General features: G+C 43.0%; 1 protein-coding gene across 7 annotated transcripts in view; it reads right to left on the bottom strand.

Moving 5' to 3' along the window:
- Window positions 1-12020: 12020 nt before the first annotated feature.
- The window catches only part of ikzf2 (IKAROS family zinc finger 2), a 34792-nt gene continuing 24032 nt past the window's right edge, over window positions 12021-22780 (bottom strand). For 5 of the 7 annotated variants that reach the window (XM_042081747.1, XM_042081746.1, XM_042081742.1 and 2 more), the window contains exons 4-8: window positions 22052-22246; window positions 20493-20660; window positions 17172-17306; window positions 16856-16987; window positions 12021-15949 (exon numbers count right to left, since the gene is read on the bottom strand). In XM_042081747.1, coding sequence (XP_041937681.1) covers window positions 15195-15949; window positions 16856-16987; window positions 17172-17306; window positions 20493-20660; window positions 22052-22246 — 1385 coding nt within the window. In that variant the 3' untranslated portion in view covers window positions 12021-15194. The remainder of the gene's footprint in view (window positions 15950-16855; window positions 16988-17171; window positions 17307-20492; window positions 20661-22051; window positions 22247-22780) is intronic. The other 2 variants (XM_042081744.1, XM_042081748.1) reach the window with 2 other exon arrangements.

The following is a 22780-nucleotide window of genomic DNA, read 5'->3' as shown; positions in this document are numbered from 1 at the left end:
CTTTAAGAAGCTGGATTAAGAGTATTGTTTTTTTTTTTAATTACTCAAACTGATTCATTAATTACAAATAGTTGGCGATTCATTTAAAAGTTGACATCTAATCAATTAATCGATTGATTGTTGCAGCCTTAACATACATGAATGGCCAGTTCAGTTCTGACCTAATTTGTTCTGCTTAATAGCCTCATGGGAAATTATTTTTAAAGCCCCTTTTATGTGCCCTTGCAATACTTTGGAACTTTGTGAGGGAACGCAAAACTTATTGCGAGAGAATGCAAAACTATTGTCAGAGTACGCAAAAGGGGCTCTAAAAATAAATTCCCACTTCTAAAAAGATCATTCTCACCATGGTCCTTTGGGGGCTTTGTACAATCCAGTCTCTTAACGAGTGAAATGCCAAAATGTGATAATAGTACACAACTGCATACAAGATTGTTTATAATGGATCTCTGACATTTAGGGTTGACATGAGCATACTGTATGGCTACTTTAAACATATTCACTCCACTGAGATAGATAGTTTTGTATGTATTTTATGCTATGAATTCCGACAGTCATTAGAAGAAGAATATGTTTAAAATCACAGAGAGAATGGATATTTTGTGAGTCTAGCACTCTTGAGCCAGGCAAGTGGAGAAGCCAATCAGTGGAGAAGTGATCCAGTAAGTAGCAATGCAAAGAAATTACCTCTGGAAGAGGGGTTGACCTTAAACGTCAAGCGAGCAATTTATTTTCAACACAGTAACTGTGAGAATGAAGAGAATGTGCAACTACCTTAACATGAATTGACTAAACAACAAAATAACTTTTGTAAAAAGAAATGTTCGGGACATGCTTAAAAAGGCTAACGATGAGAGTGGTGCATGATACCAACTTTACTGAGTCTGAAGTCTGAGAATTTAATTAATTCTGCAGATACAAAAAGAACAAAATTAAAGTTGACACTGGTGATGGTGACATCATCGTCAGAGAGGAAGTAGCAAGTGACTCTTGTCATTAGAAGGCATTAGCCTGGTTTAGCATTAGAGTCTGGGTATTCTCCCCTGGGAAATGTTTCCCTAGCCTCGTAATGGGCATAGACTTTGCATTAACTTTGAAATCATTGATCCAGCCTAACCAATCACATTTATCAGGGATATTGGCAGTCAGGAAACAATATATTTACCTTTGCTGTAATAATTTGCAATTGCACATTTGCAAATTGCATTTTTTTTAACATTCATTGCATGTACTTATAACCACTGAAACTTTGATTTTGAAACCAACGTCATCCCCTCTCATTGCTGATTAGTCAGCCCTTTTTCTGGGTTGTTGGAAATGCAAGGAGACGCTACAGTAGGTGGACGGGGTCAGACTGAGAAGGCATATCCCTCAGCAAAAACCTGTTATATCATTATCTCGAGATATGGTAACTGTTTTCTCAAGATAATGCACATTCATTGATTAGATAAAAACAATACCTAATACAAAAGACATCTACTGTACCAAGCTCTAGCAACAGTGAAATCATTTTGAGCTCAACATTGCAATGGACTATTTCTGATTAGCTTGGTAATATGAGGCCTTGTGAGGTTTGGTGTCTGATGAATGCGTGATATACGTAGCTATGCAAGTAACTTTTATTGAATATCTTGTCCTCCTAAAACAAAAAGCACGTAAAAGCAAAGCTATGTGGTTGATGTTTGAATGGGTAACTTTTAATGTAAATGGCGTGATTTTGAGATCAAATGCTGGGAGCCGGATGCAAAAAGGTTGTTCTTATGTTTCTTAATTACTCATGAGTGTGTTTTGGGCATAACATCCTTTAACCAATGAGAATGACATCTGTCACTCCCCTTAACAGCAAAAGCAGCGCAACTTCAAATAGCAGTTGAAGACATTGCTATTTTGATAGTCAGCAGCGCATTTGAAGGAATCTGCTTGTATGCGAGACCCTATGGAACAGGGATTCCACTAAACCATGCTTTACTAAAACCTGTTTGTGACTAGCAGAGTGTAGCCTACATGCATCTGCACTTGCCTATTATTTGAACTCATATAGACAAAGTGAAACTAACTTCACCATGGTGATTATTACCATCATAATCAATGACAAAACATTTCTACACAGTTAATTACTTTCACTATTGACTGACAAGGGATTACCATCGAAAACATAACCCTGAAAAAAACAACACCTACCCCAATAATGTTTGAATGACTGAATAACAATCCTAAGGATATTTATCCTGCAGAGGAGTTGCTGCTTATATCTCGTGACAGCGCGTCTTCAGCTGTGCTTTATATGTGCCTTTCGCTATAGACCAGGTTTTTCTTGGTCAGTGGAGTAATGATTTTTAGAGGGTGTAAGATAGCGATTTTTGAATCATGCGCCAGACCACACCTTATGGCATTAATTGCCGCACCCCAGGGCGCAAGGTTTAATAAAAATGGAGCGCATGGTAGAGGTCTGCGCGGGACTGATTTTTCAGGCCCGCGCCCGCCCGCTCCCGCAATATTCTGTCCCGCTCCCGCATTAATGTGTCATTTTTAGTCCCGCTCCCGCCCGCATCTGTAACATGATGTCCCGCTCCCGCCCGCTAAAGCCCGCATGCAGGAGGGATAGCCTATTCAGTTTTTCTTTCTGTCTCACGAAAGGAGCATACACACCTGAGAAAGACTCCAGATGTCTGATTTTAAGTTTCTTGGTTCTGAATGTAGGCTAACAACTGAAGTAGGCCTAGTCTGGTGCCCTCTTCCTCTGTCACGCTTTCGATTTCGAGTTTTGACAATGAGCAGCAGGAACAAATTGAACCCACGTAAACGACAATATAGGCTATAGCCTAGGCCTGCTATCCGTCAGTTATGCTTAAACCTCGTTTTTTAATGCTGCCTAACAGAACATCCAGCTGAACTATAGTTATGAACACTACTTTAATCATTTCCATATTTAATTTTACGTACATATTTCATTTGCGGGAGTGCAGTGAATCATCGGTTTGTCCCGCACCCGCGAATGCACCTCTCTCATCTCGCCCGCTCCCGCAAAGAGCTTTCAAAAGTTGTCCCGCGCCGCACTCTTTTGCGTCGGGACCCGCGGGTCCCACAGGTCTCCCGCGGGAGTGCAGACCTCTAGCGCATGGCAGAAAAGTCCTCACTTTATTGAGTGTAAGATAAGAATAAGCCTTGCGTTACGCTTTGCACCACCTTGCGACGGGTGCACGATAGGGCCCTGTATAAAAAAAGACTATTGTAATGACAAAATAACTCCTTCTGTCTGTCAGAGTTATATTTTTGTCAGATGAGTCCTGAATGATTGCTGTCATTTAGTTAGCATTAATGTGCCAAAAAGGAAGTGCTGGCAGATAGTTTTGGCAACCTAGAAACAATAATCACTTGAACAAAGTGCTCTGAAAATTAAGCTGAGGGACACTGTCAGTGCAAAAAAATGTGTAAGGACCTAAACAGGAGCGTGCCTATGTTCCCAGACCCTAACCCTAACCTAACCCTGACCTAGAAATGTGGGAACATTGGGCTGTGGGAACGTAGGGCTGACGTAGGGCTCAATATAGCACAACAGGATGCAGGATGCAACCACACAATTGTCAGCCGCAATACATGCTACATGTTATAGCCTACCTGGGATCCAGGCCCTCCTTCAAGCATACACATGTGGTGCCTGTTGCCAATAACTGATAAAAACAACAACATGTTTTGCTAACCATAAAACCTCAGAAGCATGCAACATTTACTACAAAGCAGCAATTGTGGGCATGCCATTGGCATTTCCAAGCAGGCACCTTTCATCATGAGTGAGCTTAATTAGAAAGCTCAACAATAGTGTCTGGCATCATGCACCTAAAACCCTCCACACTAATGGGTGAGGACATGTCACAACCAGAAACACCAACAAATATACCTCAAGATACACCTTGACAAGATCTTGCATAGATAAGTGTTAATTCAGGTTATCATGACCTCAAGTAGTCTGCAAGCACCTCAACCATAGCCAGTGTCTCGCCATTTCAGCAGCCTCATGGAACTCCGTTACAGCTCCTTTGAATGACCTTACTCCAAAACCAAAAATCCAATGGAGGTGTTGATTTAGTTAGCTTCTAATGCCTGGGCTTGTGTGTGCTTGCTGGCCGTGTTCACCCGCTTCCGCTACCAGTTATGCATACTTCAGCTCCTTCCTTTCAAAGGCTTCCTCCATCGCTTCTTCAAAGGGAATCATTAGCTCTACTGCACCTACCAACATAGGCTAGTCTTGCTCCTCAGTTATTGCAACCCTGAATGACATTCTGTAAGCTACACGAGAGAACGCTTCTTTCCTATTCACCTGTTATCACACGTGAAATCAAAATATCGTTTCCTAAGATATTGAACACAGAAAAGGATTACTTTTGGAAGAGGTGTTAGGTCACAAATAACTGAACCTCTCTGTGTGATAGTGCACCTTTTGATAAGCTATTGTAGTCCTGTTTATGTCAAGGTGCTTTGGTGGTGTTGGGTGTTGGTGGTGGTGGTGGTGGTACTTGACTGTCTGGCTCACAACTGCTGTATGAAATGAATTCCAGTGAGGACCTGGACCTGATTTAAGTCAATCCTGAAAGAGTTAAACTAGACCCCTTGTTTGGGGTCCACCCAATTTTATTGTGGTAAAAGTGTTGTTTTCAGTCTATGAGTTACTGTACAGTTCAATTGACTATCTCAAAACTCTCAAGAGAATATGTGAACCAACAAGTATAGCTAATTCACAGATGGTTAAATAAATGCAAGTGTTTATGTTGAGGATTCTTCCAGTCATCACAGTTAATTTCAATGCATTTGTCCATTCCCTTACAGGTGAATACCACACTGGGCTTCTCAGGAATAGGGGCAAATGTATAGAAATGCATTTTAAAAGTGGCCAAAATTTTAGGACCAAAATTAATTAAAATGCCTTTATTGACATTAAATTGGATCATTTGATTCACAAAATGGTTTCATTGAACTTCACTGGACATGTCCGAAATCAGTAAAAGACTGCCCTAAAAAGACACAACCTTTGTTTTATTAGATCATGTTATTGTTCTCTTTTGAGACATGAGACATATTACTGTAATTGATCTGCTGAGGCATTAAAGAAATCAGACAACAAAAGAACAATCAGAACAGAAGTTCTTTCACAGTCAACATTCTTTTGGCAATCCAACAAAACAAACTACCGGTAAGCAATGTGCATTCTGTTGCACTGCATTATAATACCACATGACATAGTTGTGACTCATCAGTATTGGCTAATTGTACACACATTCGTCCATTTTGTTTGTGAAACCCTACTTCACACTCCGTCCATTCTGTTTACTTAGTAACTTAGCGCGAAGGCTAGGTGCTTAGCACTGACAGGGGCCCCCCAGAGAACACCTATTTTTTCATAGGCCCCAACATTTCTAGCCGCGCTTCTGCATTATGCGTGCGTTTCTAATTCACGAGGAGTGAATCAGGAGGCAGGGTGGTTGCAGCCTCCATTTTTATGAGGTTTTTGCTTCAAAAAATTTCACAGGCAATAAATGACTGTCATTTTTATTTGAGCAAGGCTCAATTGCCCAAAGGCTAATGCACAGCCCTGGCTCTGTGTTGGGCCCTATATATGTTACTAACATGGTGTGCCAATTGTGTTGTATGACTTTGCAAGTGAGAGTTGCGTGCCCATGCTGGACTGTGAGCAACTACAGGGATTCCACTCTGACAGTGTCTTTCCACTATCATGCTTTTTGTCTTTTAACTCTCATTGCCTATGCTTCCTCTCCCTCCTTTCACAACCCACTTCCACTCTGATGTAAGGCCTTAAGACGACCCAGGCCACAACTTTGTGGTGGTGCAGGCAGAGTCTAGGTCTTGAAGCACCAGGCAAGTAGATGCATAGCCACAGAAAGCATCCACAGTGGGACAGAGGAGGCCTTTTTGGGGCTGCTCTCATCTGAGTAATCTTGAGACTGTATCTTTACACCGCAGGCTGCCTAAAGCTGTAAACACATGCAGCTTGGCCTGGGTAAAACAGGCCTTGTCAAGCTCACAGTTCACCCAGTACTTGAAATAAGCATTCTGTCAAGGGCACTGTCATGGTCTACTTCAGGCTTTAAAAGTGTTTTCAGTTGAATCATTCACCAGTAAAGAGAATTTAACCAAATATGCCAAACTGATCAAAGTTTTTTTTTTTTTACATCATGCCAACATTTAGTCCCTGATGAAACATTTCCTTTATGATAGTACAGTACTATTGATACAGTTGTAAACTCATGATTTAACTAATCACATACTTCTAAACAAATGTTCCAATGCTATTGTCAGAACGCACTTTAGTGGCATCTAATGAAACAGTAGCAACTTCTGTGGTTCTTTGCACCGATATTTGTGTGTGTAAAAATAGCTATGAATGAATGTAGGAGTTGAAGAGTAAGTGACTTCTATAACGTAACGTATGAGCTGACAGGCCACATTGTAGTACTATGCAGGGACTTGAAGCCATTGTCTGCAAATAACTACCCACTCTTTCCAGCCACTTCACTTTGATCTCTTTCCTACTCACCCGTTTGTGTACCATGTGTTAAAGTGAGTCATTATTTTAAGATGCCTCTGTCAGCCTTGTCAGTTATACTGTGATAAATGTGGCTTTACTTTCTGTGGTCACCTCTGTGGTCAATATTATTTACATTTGCTTAAGGATTTAGGATTTGCCGATATCAATTAAACCATTACAACAGTTAGATATAGGCAAGAGACAGCTGAAATGTTGATGCTGTTCCAAAAATCCAAGCAGAACGTTTTTTGGATAAATTCACTGGCAAGAGAGCATAAAGTAATAATTTTGATGACTGAATCATTTTTGGGTAACTCTCCACATATACATACTAAAAAGCTGTATAAGCTCTACGTGCAAATGTCAGGTGCTGCTCAGCTAGTCTTCTTTTCAACAAGAGTGACATTATGGTACTTGCTTTAGCCAGCCCAGAGCGCAGGGCATGCTTAGAAAATCCGCGGCGCTCCTGGCTCCCTCTGTGGTCGCGCTCTAGTGACCTTTAAGAGCACCGAGCTGCATCTCCAGGATGTGAATCAGAGACTCAACAAGAAGCTTCGAGGGCTCACATGCTCACATTCATCAACCCTTACATGAAAATGTGAAGAAAAAAACTCCTGAAAGTAAACAGCAGCTGTGCTTCTTTCTATACCATTTCTTATATACTTTTTAAATTATTTGATAATGGTTCCTTTTTTTATTTTATTTCAGAAGGTAAAACATACACACTTGTGTATTCATAGAGTGCCTTGTCTTGACTTGAGAGTTTATTGCTTCCTTTTTCAGTTAATGATGTTCCTGACCTTGATCTGTTATGCTGTTAGACCAGTCTGTTCTTGTCTGCCTTTCTGTAAATCAAGATCAGAAGCCTAGATCAAATCATCATCATGTGTTTCACACTGTGTCGAGTAGTGTGTTGCTTCTGTATGTTAATGGTGGATTTTAACATATTAACCTATGTGTAATCAGTTTTACTTACCACTAAGTAAATACAGCTTGTTCACTGTACAGTAGGTGGATTAGGTGCCTATTTTTGTAGTGCCACATTACTTCATTGATTTTCACCTCACTGTGGAAAAACAAGGAACGACAACAATACTGTTTCTCAACAGTGAAAGGATCAATGAACCGCCGGCTTTGATGTGATTATCTCTTTGTCTCGTGATGCTTTTCAGAGGAGTAGGGAACTGTCATCTAAAAATTTCTTTCCTGTTTTCAGTTCGCCTATTGGCAGCTGTTCACCCGTTTTAGTCAAACCACTGTTTCACTGTTGGCCTCCAGTCGTCACCCCCTCCTCCCACAACTCTCTCCAGCAGCGATCCGCTCTCACTTTCCAACCTCCATCTCCATCCACAGGTGTGTTTCCACATCTCTCCTTTCTGATGACTGTGTCAGTATCTCTCTCTCTCTTCCGCTCCCTCTCTCAGTATCTCTCTGTCTCTCCTCCGCTCTCTCCATCTCTCCTTTTGATGACTCTCTGTCTCGGTCTGCCTCTCCTTCACTCTCTCTTTCTCTCTTCATAAATTTGAATGACTTTTTATTGACCCTATTTCCCAGAAACCTTTCTGTCACTTACTTTCCTCATCTCTCTCTATCTCTCTCTCTATCTCTCTCTCTCTTTGTCTCTCCACAGAATGCTCCATACCTGAACTGAACACATTCTATTGTCATATTTCTCACTCTCACAGACTCACAGTCTTCTCTGTCACTTGTCTGGTTGCCAGTCTTTTTTCTCTGTTTTCAATTTGTGCAAGCAACAGTGGGACTGCCTCCCTTTGGCGGTGGCTGCACAATTTTGGTGAGAAGTAGGAAGGAAAGTGGAACCCCCCCGACTCCCTCCTGCACGACCACAAACCAACCAACCCAGAGGCCTTTGCAGCTGAGCCACACCTCTCTCTCTTTCTCTCCATCTCTCAATCTTGCTCTCTGTTCTCACTCTAGTTGTCAGTACAGGAAGTCACGCTCCTCGGCCCCTCTCTGTAGAGCGAGGTCCCCAAAGGCAGAGTGAAGGAAGGCTGTGTTGCTGCTGCCCATATCTGAAGGCCTCTGTTAGCCTGTGAGGAGTGATAATCATGTGCAGGACTTAAGACCACAGTGAAGGAAGCACCCAAACAGAATAGAAATAAGCTGTGTATAGGTAGTCTATTCCGCACTCACAGAATATGGCTTAGCTGACAAGACTATGTCTGTTGGTTCAGTGTGTACCCGTGTTTTCTATATATATATATATATATATATGTGTGTGTGTGTGTGAAACCTTTGCTGTGTCTGTTTGTTTTTTTCAAGTGTACCAGGATCATGTTACACTGGCGGATGAACAAGAGTATGTGTCCTAGCTGTCTCCGGGCACTTTATTTGGGGACATATATTGCTTTGCTCAGATGAGAGGCCAGGCAACTGCCCCCACCGGTGGAGCTGGATTCTCCTGACACTCCCTGACTCGGGCTGACAGGCAGGGTGACTCCTCCAGCGCTTCCTATCCCACATCTCTGCCTTCAACCACCCAGACACAAGTCATCCACACACACACACACACACACACACACACACACACACACACACACACACACACACACACACACATCCAGAGATGCAGTTAAGTGTGTATATCACTTGGTTAAATGAGTACTTGGTTGCCAGTTGTAAGTGTGGACAAGTGCAGGTAGAGTGGGGGAGTGGGAGCATGGGAAGATCACACATGAGTGGGTGTGTTCTGGGGAAAGAGTGACAGTTCCGAAAGGTTAGGCAAAAACCACCCCCACCGTCAGGCTGGAAAGACAGGAACAGGAGTCACCTGTAATTGCACAACAATAAAAAAAGATCTTTCAGAGCTTAAGAGATCAGGGCTTGCCCTAAAGCACCTACAGTAAATGTAATGAGCTCTAAGAGTATAATGAATGTATGACCAAAAATAGAAGAAGAGGAAGCTCAAGTCAGGGACAGATTCAGTGAAGTGTGTATTCAGCTTCACTTCAAGTTTTTTTTTTTTTTTTAAATACATCAACATATGCAGATGTGCCAAACAGGAACTTTGTCTCATAGTGAACCAGGCTGCCTTGTCTTTCAGACACTTACATTTGACACAGTTCTGTTTCGCAGATGCCTAACCACAGGGATGGAGTATACTGTAGACATCGCCTCTTGAAAAGTTCCATGCTGCTGGGTCTTTATCTCCACTCTCAATCGACTCAATCGACTGCACGGCCACTGGGCAGCCTAAAGCAGGCAGTCCCACGTGTAAAGACAAGAGCTTGGCACAGAATGCCACAGACCTCATTTCCACAGCAAATTTGAGCTCATTGCGCAAGATTTTCCTGCCACGGGTGTGAGCCAAGCAAGAGCACAACAAAGACAAAGTGCTATTACCAGTGACAACAGAAACACCACTATATCATATGCATTATCTATATAAAGACCAATTAAAATCTCAATTCTGCAAACACTTTGGGATGTAATGATCCTGCTTCTGTATATCACAACACAGTATGTACTCTATTATAATATTCTGACAAGACAAATGATGATATTTAGACAGTCAACTACCTGGTGACAAATTAAGCCTATTGTATGGTCGTGCGTCCCGACATACAGTATATGGTCTTTTGGACCCCCACCATCGACTGCAAGGCAGTGCTGCCTGGAAGGCACTAGGGTTAGGCAAGGGTTAAAGTTAGGGTTAGGGAAGTCGACGGTGGCAGCGCTGAAGTTGGCAGTGGGGGCCCAAAATACCATCAAGCCTGGAGACAAAGGAAAATGAAGAAAACAAATAGATTCTTCAGGACTAATATTAAGAGTGGGTTAGGGGAAGTTTAGAAATGACAGGTTATTGAATGCTAAAACTATGGATAATGTGTAAGTGATTGTGGAGTGTTACAGAGGCTCTTAAACAAGACCCTTTTGTGGCCCTCCGTAGTGCTGTATGTATGGTACTGATGCTCTGAGAGGTTTTGTCAGCTGTGAGAACTTTTACAGACCAGTGAGCCTTTCCATATAATGTTCACTTAATAGACCAATTTCACAGTGTTCAGGTGTCCGGCCTCATTGATGTTAATAATACCTTAACTGGCAGGGTAAAACGTCTTCCTGTTTCTGTCTTTCCTGTGGACTTTTCTTTTGCTGTGTATGGGACAGTGCTCTTCCACAGGAAGTTGATTTACACAGCAGCCCCATCTTGTGAAATAGGCTAATTGAATTTACCACAGGTGGACTTCGGTCAAAGTGTAGAAACCTTGATATTGAAAAAATCCTAAAATCTGTTTTTGAGTTTTACCATTAAACTGCAAGATAACAAAATGTGAAAAAGTGAAGGGGTCTTTATACAGGTGCTGAATAGAGGTGCGTTTGCAGCTTTCAAGGACATTTTACTGCCTTTGCTGAACAGAGAGAATAAGAGAATAAACATTGATTTGAGTGGTGTTTTTAAGTTACAATGTGCGCATGAGTGTCCATATGCATCATAGAACAAACTTTTATGTCTGTTTTTCTAGAAACTCAATATCATTTAATTTATAATCCACGGTCACTCTCAATTGAAATGGCAGCACATTTAACATTTAGTAATTCTCCCACAACCCAGAGTGGTAATCAGAACTGTGCTGAGTTCAGTTAGATGGGTTGGATGGGTTCATGTGAAAAGAGTGAGAATGCACCACGTAACAGCAGAAAAACACTGTAGGGGGGGACTGTGCAGTTAAGAGATGAGAGCGAGGTGGTGTCGCAATCCAGTTGTGAGATGAAAAATCTTTTCCGATGCTTGAGATGCGCCTCTTTCAAACTGCTCTGTCTGCAGCAGTCTAAAGAGCAGCAGTCACATTCAGGGCCTAGTGTACTCCTCACAGGGGGATACCATGCCCATGTTGCAGCAGGCCAGGAAGCCACAGACAAGGAGGTGCCCCCCGCCTGACATTTGAGGAACTAACATGTCTGTGAGAGACAAAGGAAGGAAAGGGGGGGATTAGGGGCACTGGGGCATGTAAGCAGACTGCACTTTGGTGTGAATGAGAGTGGTGAGCAATCATAAGCAAACAGCTGTCCTGTCAGAAATCTCACACTCCACCCTCCCAGCACTTCAGGTTCTCCGTATGTACTCATATGGTAATTGATCAGTGTTCAAGTCACAACATTTTTGGATGATGTAGTTCTTGTTTCCACTTACATTTGGTGAGAGGGGGCTATTGATAGTACACATTCATTTCTTGTGTGCTGGTGTATAGTGTGTTTAGTGGGTGGGTGCCACACAGGCTATTTATGGCTCTATCTGGTCTGATTTTGACTGTACCGTACACTAGGTTGTGCATGTACCATCCTTTATGGATTAGTGCTTAGTTTGCTTTCCAGGTGGAATGACCTAATGTACCATACACTGAAAACACGCTACCAACACATTGACACATACATTCTGGAAATCTGACAACAATGGCTTAACATAACTGATTTCAAAGAGCAAAGACAGAGAAAACAGAACAGAAAACAGAAGAGCCTGTGACAGAGAAATTGTATTTAATGCAGAAATCCCATGCTTTGTAAACTAATATGTACAGCACAGTGCAACATGAGATATAGCATGAAGATAAGACATCACAACGAGACAGAAAACCTTTTTCCTCAAGGCTGCTGCTTCATCTTTGCAGCTCAATGATGATGTTTTTTGTAATATTAGTTCAACATTTTCTTCTATTTTCAAAGTATTCAATAAAAACAGGAGTAATTACATGATATGTATGAAGGAATTTGACAACAAAGAAGTACCTGAGAAGCCCCGTATGTAACCAACACACAGCAAAAAGGTAAACATTTGTAACAAAATATATATAGCTCATATATTATGGTCACTTATATAAAAATACACTGCAAAGCCATATCATACTGTATTATACAGTCTGCGGTAAATACAGATAGAAACACTTCATGTTTTCACAAAACTATGTACATGTAATTCATGAAAATAGTGGTCTTTCATATAACTGATAGAAAAAGCACTCTCAGTGTCACTCACCAGTTTCAAGTATGCTGTACTGTATTTTCAAAAGTATCCACTGAGAAGACTTCTCTTTTAGCATGCTCACATTGTACTGATCTAAATGGGTTTTCCACCAATTTTCTTAACCACAACATGATTCTTCAACCACACTGATATAGTCATAATGCATTCTGACAGAACAGCAAAAAAGTAATCAAGCAATTTGTATAGCTTTCTTCCAGACAAAGTTTCATAAAAGAGTCTCCATTTTGTCTAAAGAGAGGGTTGGCGTGTCTATATTGTCCTATTTGAATTCAAGAGCTGTATGTTTTTTAAGATTATCTCATCTCTTTTTCAAATTCAATTTCCTACAGATAATTATTTAAAGTCAAACAGGGGCTAAATACATAGGAGGTAATATAATTGTTTTGGAATGACACATAGGAACATACAGACAACGTCAAAAGTGATAGCGAAGCTAACACATCTGTAAATGACTAAGTAGCATAAAACATGTCATGCTCAAGTAGCTTTGAAGCAGCAGGCATAGTCGGTAAAAGAACATGTAAGCACCGTCGTGAGTCAAGTTTCCGTGACTGGTAAAGCAACAGTGTAAAAACATTTTTTTTATATTTTTTAAATTCAAGCTATGCACTTATTTATCAACATTAATATTACCATCCTTCACAAATTAAAGCTGAATTTGGAAGTTTTGCTACAGCATCTTTAAATCCAGTAAAATTGTCTCTGTAAACTGCTGACCCTCCATGTTTCCGAAGCCTGCCAAGCCCTCTAAATAAACACAAATATGCACTGAATGTGCCACACAACAAACACACAACAACCAGTTATATACATTAAATACACTGACTAAAAAGACAAATAAGCATGAAGCCAAGAGATCACATAACAGAAGTGTATCATGTAACATAATTGTGAATGTGATTTATTAATTGTTAATTTACGCTGAATATTCAATATATGTGCGTACTTTATATTTATATGTGCCAAATATGTTAATTCCTCTATAGAACATTTAGAAAGAAAGAAAAACACAACAAAGTAATCTCAAATAACATTATGGTGTTACTAAATCTACTGCTGAAAGTTGAGAGAGAAGCAGAGTAGCTAATATTGATGAAAATATTATACACACATGTAAAGGATAAAACAACACACACTGGCTCAAAAGGCTTGTTTCAATAAGAAGGATAATAAGAATGTCAAAATAAAAGACTTTTGACCAGCAGCATTTATCTTCCTTGGCACAGCAGTTACCCTCAATCTGTTATAAGGCTTGTCAACTCCTCAACATTTGCCCTCACAATAGACGTATTATAAAACATTTTTTGATACAGTGTCTGAGTGTGTGTTTGTAATGTGCTATTGTGTTTATAAATCTCTTTGGGGTCATGTTTGACATCTGCTTTATATTCAATCAATCAATCAATATATTACCCAACCTTATGCAACCTAATGACCTTGCTCATTTCTGGTCAGTGCATCCACATAAAGTGCATATGTGTGTAATAACCAGTTGTAGTTGTGTCTAGGCCAGCTCCATGTTCCCATATAATATAGATCAAAGATGATGGCTTGCTGCAGAGCCTCACGAGACTAACTCACTTCCTGTGGGCTCCCTGCGTCTAGTGCAACAGAATATTAGAAAAAGAAAAACAGATAGTCAAGGCATGTTATAGTGCTGCGCTTCGCAAAGTGCATGTGAATGAGTTTACACATCGGCCACAGTTAAGTCAAACAGGGGAGGAGACACGGGCGTAGAAACCCAGTGGAGGACTCGTGCAAAGGGCCTGAAGCAGAGTGAGTTTTGGAATGATTTTCCTCCACATTCTATTCAGATTTGTCAATGCAGGCAATGCTGTGTGCCCTTTTATGTGGTCAAGTCTACACTGCAATGCCATCTGTTACAATAACTGCACTCACGTTAGCACGGCACCAACTGTAATCTCTGTAATTGAGTGATACTGTTTGAGTGGTATCTGATTTACTCACAACTGTTGGTACATTAGCTATAGATGAGCTAGGCTTACATATGAACTAGGCTTACGTATGTGCAACAGAAGCCACAGAGTAAACTTTAGAGAGAGACTAAGCCTCCTCAGAGACACAGATAAGAAAGAGAACAACACTGAAGGCATGCCAGCTCGGTTCATGTGTAGAGTCCAGCTCAGCTGCAAATCAACGAAAGGCACTGGAAACAACAAGCACACAACAAGCGAAACAGGATGATGCTGGTACCACTGAAGAATCGTAAAACTTTGTTGATATTTCCATACATTGTGAAAAATAGCTGCTCTTTTTTAGGTGGACCAAAAGGACACACCAGACACACCAAGAAAACCTCTAAGTGAAAAATATTTTCACTTGAATCTGGTAATAATAAGACCATGTCTCACCACACAAACATAAAGCTAAAATAATAAATCTGAAAACACACGTATTGGACCCAAACCTTCATATATATCTGAGAAATCCTTTCTGTACCCGCATTCACAGGTTTTACTGTTGCTGCCTTTGCCACATGTGCGGCTGCCCTCCTCCAGGGAGGTGTGAGTGCATGTGTGTGTGTGTGTGTGTGTGTGTGTGCATGCGTGCGTGCGTGTGTGTGTGTGTGTTTGTGTGCGTGTGTGTGTGTGCGCTCCCACGTGCAGGGGCTTGAGAGCTGCCCTCAGCTCCCTAGTGGAAGGTATGCTCTCCACGGACGATGTGCGAGGAGAACTCGTAGCGGTCCTTGCTGCAGTGGCCACAGATGTTGCACTCGAGCGGGTCTCTGTAGCCGTGGCAGCCCATGTGGATGGTGTACATGACGTGGTCGAGGAAGAGCACGCGGCAGTGCTCGCACTGGAAGGCCCGCAGCTCGTGACCCTCCTGGCTGAAGACGCGCACTGCCTCCCGGGCCGCTGCCGCCGCAGCTGCCACAGCCGCCGCCGGCCGCGGCGCCGTCCCCTCTCCTGGCCGGCCCTCACCCCTGCTGAAGCCGGAGCTGGTCCTGGACCGCAGGCCCTGGGCCCCCTGCTTGTCCCGGGGGCTGCTGCGGGCCGAGTCCACAGACTCCTGGCCGCTGTTGCTGGGCGAGCCCTCCCGGCCCGCCTGCGGGTGCTTGTGTCGGACCAATGAGATGGCCCCGTTGGTGGAGGGGGGGAACTCGGGGGGAGGCGGTGGCAGTGGCGGCTGCTCTCGGCTGTTGGGGCGATCCATGCGTGGCCCAAGTGGGTACACGGGGTGAAAGAGAGAGTTCACCATGGGTACCACTTCCGCCATGGAGAGTGGCGGGTGGTGGACCATGGGCCTCAGGGAATCAGAGCTTAGATAAGGCATGGCATTCATTGCCTGGTCCATCATATGTGCTTGCATGAGCTCAGCCTCCTTCTCATACTTCAGACCCATGTCAAAGTTGATCTCTGGGTAAGTATAGCGAAGCATCTTCTCACCTGCACACAAAACAGTGATGATCAGGATATTACAACGGATTCTGGAGCGCTATAGGAGCTGCTAGACATGTGAAAGTCACACCTATAGACTTCACACATGAGCTTCCAGTATGTGTTGCATAACAAAATAATAGTGATAGAATTGGATGTGAATATTTCATGTGAGAAATGAACAAATTAAATGTGAGAAACCTCAAGAGAACGTTCCATATCTAACCCACACCTTGGTGGAAAAAAAACAGCAAGTTTGCAGATTATTTGTCTGTGTTTTTTTTTCTCTGTTACTTCATGTGATGGTTTGCGACATGTAAAGGTGGAAAGCCCCACTTGATGAAGGTAGCCAGGTTAAGGTTTTAACCCCTACAAAACATGGATGCGGTGAGGTGTGCAAAAACCAGGTGTGCAAAAACCACAAAATGAAAACAACTTTTTTTTTTTCTGCCGCCTGCGACTTTCTGTCTCCCCTCCTGATTTAACACAAGCAGAATTTTTTTTTTTTTTTTTACCATAAAACACAAAGCTGAACAAGATATTAAAAATTAAACCAGAGACTTTCATATCTGCCACCAAACAAAGTAAAACCCAGAGGCATTCCGGGGAATACAATTAATTTAACAGCAGTCATTTTAGTTTTTTTTTAGTTTTCCACAATGGATGTTATTCAATTCAATGCTACATTACTAAATCCTTCAATGTGCCTTATAAAAAATGCCACTGCACTACCCTGCTATTCTCATGTGTCTACAAACCACATTTGAATTTCTTTATTCTTATACCAACTCTCCCATGCTTTAATGAGATGAATATACATTTATGTTCATCATTGTTATTTTAATTAAATAAAGACACCAAAGGCCAAATCAGCCATGTTATAACACTGCTGTAGTCAAGGTGACAGTCACTCACCCACAAACTTCTGTGGAGTGGTGCTCTTCCTCTTGCCCACATTCCCCTGCAGCCTCTCTATGACGGGCGGGCGCTCAAAGGACACCATGTTGGAAGGCTCCATCATGGGCCGGGACTCTTTGGACACATCTACTGAATCACAAGGAAAAGCATGTGTGGTGAGGTTGTGAGGTCCTGGCATAACAATGCCTACCATGTCAGGGAAACACTGTTTTTTGGGGGATGTTTTGAATTGTGTTAATCAAGGCAGACTTCCTACAGTAGATACAAAACTTCATCAACACAAGACATAGGGGTCAAGAAGATTGCTACACACCTGGGTACTGGCCAGCATTGGAGGTATCCATGCCAACACTCTGCAGGTAGTTATGACAGCGCTCTTTGTGCTCCTCCAACGACGTACGCTGCTTGTAGCTTCGGCCACAGTAGTTGCATTTGTGTGGTTTACCCACTAAAAAATGGCAAATGTCAACAAAGACAACTAATATTAAAGTAAACCTGTGAGCATCCTATTCACACTAAAGGGAGTTTCATATTCTGCATACACCGAGTAGGCTTCCTCTCTTTTTTCACAATGAAGCAGACCCTTGAGCAAAATGTGTTAAAACTGAAAATGTGTGAACCCCCACATAACATGCACACCACAAACCTGTGGTTTAATGTTTTTAAGCGAACAACTAGCGGGCATCCAAAGAATACCCCACCCACAACAAAAAATATAAAATAAAAACCTGTGAGTGCGAGCTTTTGGCTGCCATGTGCAACCTGCTGCACTCCCCCTCCTCACTGCAGCACACTTCAGTGATGGCCAGACTCGCCCATAGGGACATCACGCACTCACTCTGACTGTGGAAGTCGGAAAAACACTCCGACAAAGAGCGGCCAACAGAAATAGCGCGAGCTATTGTTTTGCTCTGCCGTTGGGGGTGTGTGTGATTCACAGTCTCAGTTCCACTCAGACTGGGTCAGCAGCACTGTGGCGAGGGAGGTAGGGAGACCGAGAAGGCCTCCAGGGAGCCGCTCCGCTCCGCTCGGGGGAGGACAACAACTTCCAGCGGGGGCAGAGGAGAGGAAGAGGAGGAGGAGGAGGAGGAGGAGGAGGAGGAAAAGAGAGACAAGAAGATGCATGTCTCAGAAGATGCATGTCACCCCCCACATCCCTCTCACAATGTTCCAGGGGAGCTGGGCATTGATCTGCCCGCGGACGATCCTTGATGACAAAACCCTTTACACCATCCATCACGTAAACAACGCACACACTCCAAAATAACTTTACACGTCTTTCAGAGAATCAAAATGCCGTCTTAGAACTCCAGCCAGTCTGTTCGATCACCACTCCAGCAGACAGCGCTGCAATATGTTTAAGAAGCGCAAGCCCGACACATATTTGTCTCAGTGTCTCTGAGATCCCGAGCACAAAGCAGCACATGAGAAGAAGTCTGGGCCACAGGACTGCCTGTAAAGAGTGCCAACTACACTCCAGCCACAGTCTTCAAAGGCCCTGCGCACTTTCAGTCTGATGCACCCGGTGAAAGTGAGACTACGACATCAGACTCAGAGAGGTGACCTCTCACATCACATGTGAGGCATTGTGACATCTTTGTGAGAAAAAATTCTTCAAGCAGCTAAAAAACTCCATACACCTAAATACCTCATTAATATTTCTTACTGCATGTCTACTGACTCATTTAAAGTTATGATGCCTCAGCACGAATTGACCATTTTTGGATTGACTAAGACTGCGGTACACCAGTGGTTGAGTGTATTGGAAACGCTGAGCTTTAGGGAGAGCCAATGAGTAAGAAACTATTAGTAATGGTTCTCATTTGGTACCACTTTCATATGTCTGATGAGGAGGCGGAGTGAGATTTGAGTAGTAGCGTAATCCGACCACGGTGACCAATCATATCTCTACACTGATGTCATGTATAAAAGTGATTCCATGTCGAAGCTTCAGAAACGCACACCCTAAATGGAAATAAACACTAAAAAGATAAGCGTTTTCTCCAGTGATCTCTGCACCTGCAAACTGTCATTGGTGGCATCATCTCATCAAACATGCACACAGACACACACACACAGACACAGACACACACACACACACACACACACAAAAAAAACATGCATAAGCCCACAACTACACACACACATCCACACAATCCAGTATAAGCATTAGGATACAATTTAGTATTAGAATTATTATTCCTAAACATGGCCCAATTAATCGTACCCAGCAGACAAGAGCTTGAGAACTAAAGATGTCATTGTGTACTATATACAGCATGGAATAAGAACAAAATATCTGCATCATAAATGCTCATATGAATGTTCTGTGTGCACAGTGATAACAACTAAAATAGAGTTCAGTGCCAAATCTGTTGCATATAAAATTCTGAGTCACCTTCGGAAACTCTCAACAAGAAACCATCAGCCTGCCAGGCTGTAAATAGCATCAAATAGCATTGCGATACCTTTTCACACAGGGCAAGTGGGTATGTCTGTCCAGCCCTCTACCAGGCTTTTTTCATCCCGGTGAATACATTCTGGGAGACCAATCAGACATTTGCTGAAATGAGTAGAGCAAGGCACACAGGGCTGCTGTACAAGACCATATCAGACTGGTTCTAGTTCCCAACATTCCAACTCTGCATATGCGGCCAGCAGACTGACTCACAAGAGGGATAAATAAGTTGGCCCTTAAGTTGACACACACACACACACACACACACACACACACATGCAACCACATGCACACACCATACACCCACATATATTCTTCAAGTCATCTGTAGATTTACAGGTATATGTGTCGTCATCAGGAGCTCTTATCATGATGACCTGATTACCAAAAAACGAATTCCTTTTTTGCTTATGGGGAACTGGTAACGGCTAAGCTTGGCTGCTAGAAGTATCTTAAGGAGGACAACAGCATGCACCAACAGCATGCGACAACATACTCTGTTGTCAGGCTATCAATGATTAAAGTGGCCTCCAGTTTCAATTTACCTGAAAACTGGACATAACAACTCAAGCAAGTAAACAATGACATACTTTCATGCACAAACAAACAAAAAAACACATCATGACAGCAATCCAATTATCTTGACCACTTCACCACAATATAAGTGCCCATATGTGACAATGCACAGGGACCCTGTCTGAGGCAGACAGACCTGACTATCACATGACCCGGATCTCAAACTCTGGGGAACAACACCACTGAAGATGGACTGATATGAAAGTGGGTTATGGAGACCGAGCTGCTTCTTCACAAAGATAGCATTTCCCTTTGGTTGACAGAGAGAGCATTTCCTTTGGTGGAGCGCAAGCCTAGCTGGGTAGAGGAACAGCGCGTCCTGAGTGGCCTAACCACAAAAGCACACAAGGGTGTCTGCAAAAGCCCCTTATGCACTATAATAATTTTGCACAAAGGAAGTGTAAGCATGGGGGGGAATCTTCTCCGCATACAGAAAAGAAAAAACCACCGGTACATGCAATTAAATCACCATAGGTCAACATAATAGTTCTCACTAATCCCATGTACTACGTGTGTGGTAACTTATGAGGATGACTGCGGGCAAGAGAATCAGCAACTGACAGAAGAAGAGAAGGCCAGGAGTGGCATTGGGGGACTGACCTGAATGTGTGCGCAGGTGTCCGGTGAGTGCGTCGCGCCGGCGGCAGGCGTAGTTGCAGAAGGGGCACTTGAAGGGCTTTTCGCCCGTGTGCAGCTTGATGTGCCTCAACAGGTTCCCCTTCTGAGTGAAGGACACGCCGCACTGGCTGCACTGGAAGGGTCTTTCTCCTGCACACAGCGAGAGGAGGAGGGGGGGGGGTGTAGAGCGAGGGTGTTAGTTAGGGCACAGTGAACAGCGACGTCCAGCATGCGAGCACACAGCAGGCCTGCCGCCGTGCCGCACATTCCCCCACACGCGGCAGCCGAGCGAGACTGCATCGACGCGACAGCTCTACCAAACCCTTAGCGCCCTTTTCTGCTCTGCCTGGAGCCGGGCAGCTGTCACTCCTCTTCATCACACACCACGGCTGCAATAAATAAATGCAATCTACAAGCATGTGCATGTGAATATGTCTGTCTCTCTGTGTGTCTCTGTGTGTGTGTGTGTGTGTGTGTGTGTGTGTGTGTGTGTGTGTGTGTGTGTGTGTGTGTGTGTGTGTGTGTGTGTGTGTGTGTGTGTGTGTGTGTGCAGGGCTAGTGGGGAGGGGGAGGGGGAGGTCGCTAAGGCCGTTCTAAATAAGTAGTTTGAGAGCGAGAGCCCCAAATAAAGGATGGTGTCTATAGTGTGGTGAGGAGGTGACAGATCGCACTCCTCTCGGCCTGCATGCGTGTTTTTGCACACCACATGGACTGTTTCCACTGTTAGGCTCAGCCCTGAGCAAGGCCATAGGTCACTTCGCTTCTGTACATGCACCAGACAGGAGAGCCGTATTTTGAGCTCGACGGCTTTTTATAGTCGACCGTTTGCTGGGCGCCATAAATGAATGTGAATCAGAGAGTCTGGTCTGCCTGTTTAACTGTTCATCTGATATGCAGCAACAGTCAAAGGGCAATACACACTGTACAGTATTTTCCATTTCCATTGTCGTTTCTCTAAGATACTCTTCACTGTTCTCAACAGTATACACTCACTCAACCTGACAAAAATACATATTTACGACTAGATGGGTGTGATGAATACACTGTGTCGTATACCTTTTGTTACTATGGTACTTTTCAGTTGTTTGTTTCAGATACACTTAGGTCTCTTTCCAAAGCCATTTGGAAAAGTGAAATATGATCTTGGCATAGTGACAAGCAGTGCACAGCCAGAGCGTCAGAAAAGGGTTTGGGAACTGGTTGCGGGGGATTCCTAGGATGCTTTCCTTGAGAATGATTCCTGGCCTGACCTATTGTGATCAACTAAACAGCTACCATGTCCGCACCCAGACTTAACAAGAAAGAAAGTATACGTGAACAGGAGAAAGAATGACGTACAACCATTCCAAGTCCACAACCATTCCATTCCAATATATTTTTTTATCAAACATCATATTTTGCAGGATGCTGCTGTGATTTTTGCTACTTTATCACTTCTTGGGATTTGTATGGATTCTGTTGTATGCAGTGGTCATTTGTTTTTACCTGTGATAATCATGAAATCATCCACATGAGTTGCTCTACTATGAGAAGTGAGTTACCATTGGGCAGTCGATTGGCGGTATCATTGGAACCATCTGTTGCTGGCCCCATGTCCTGGAGATTGTTTGGGCTGTCCATCATGGGCTCCTCCAGGCCAGAGCCCTCCTCCCCACTTTGAGTCGTCTCCTCTGGGCCAGGAAGCCTCCTCTCCGACTCCTCCTCCTCCCCCACCTCCTCTTGTTTGATTGTGTGTTCTGTCAGTCAGTGAGACATAAAAGTGCAAAAGTTGAAAGATAATGAACGGAACACTGAACTAAACACATTTAACACCCGACTCTTCAACATCTATCCCCTGGGCAAAGTATTTATTTAAATTGTTGTCTTTCATAGGCCCCTGAATGTTATAGCAGCACCCCTGCTCCATGCATCTCCCTCTAAGAGTTCTTCCAGGGAGAGCACCCACTCAAACAGGGAGAAATGTGCAGGTAGGCAAGCACCACACTAACTAAGGCTGCCACCAGAGCTCCCTGCTTCACTGGGGCTTATAAACCTCTCTCTCAAACACAAGCATATCTTTTCACAAGATTTAACATCATATTAAATAGATTTTTCTGTTCTTATACTCTCAATGTTTGACCTACATATATCGATGAATATGATTCAGACCACAAGGTTTTTTTTAAAAAAAATTTTATCAGTTGCAGCTGCAGTTAATATACGTCTTCAGAGAAACTTTGGAACAGCTGCAGCCTAACGCATTAGCTGTAATGATGGCCTTGTGTGGGCTA

Source organism: Alosa sapidissima, chromosome 2, assembly GCF_018492685.1.
Source record: "Alosa sapidissima isolate fAloSap1 chromosome 2, fAloSap1.pri, whole genome shotgun sequence".
Classification (NCBI taxonomy): domain Eukaryota; kingdom Metazoa; phylum Chordata; class Actinopteri; order Clupeiformes; family Clupeidae; genus Alosa; species Alosa sapidissima.
This window is presented reverse-complemented; position numbering and strand designations above follow the sequence as displayed.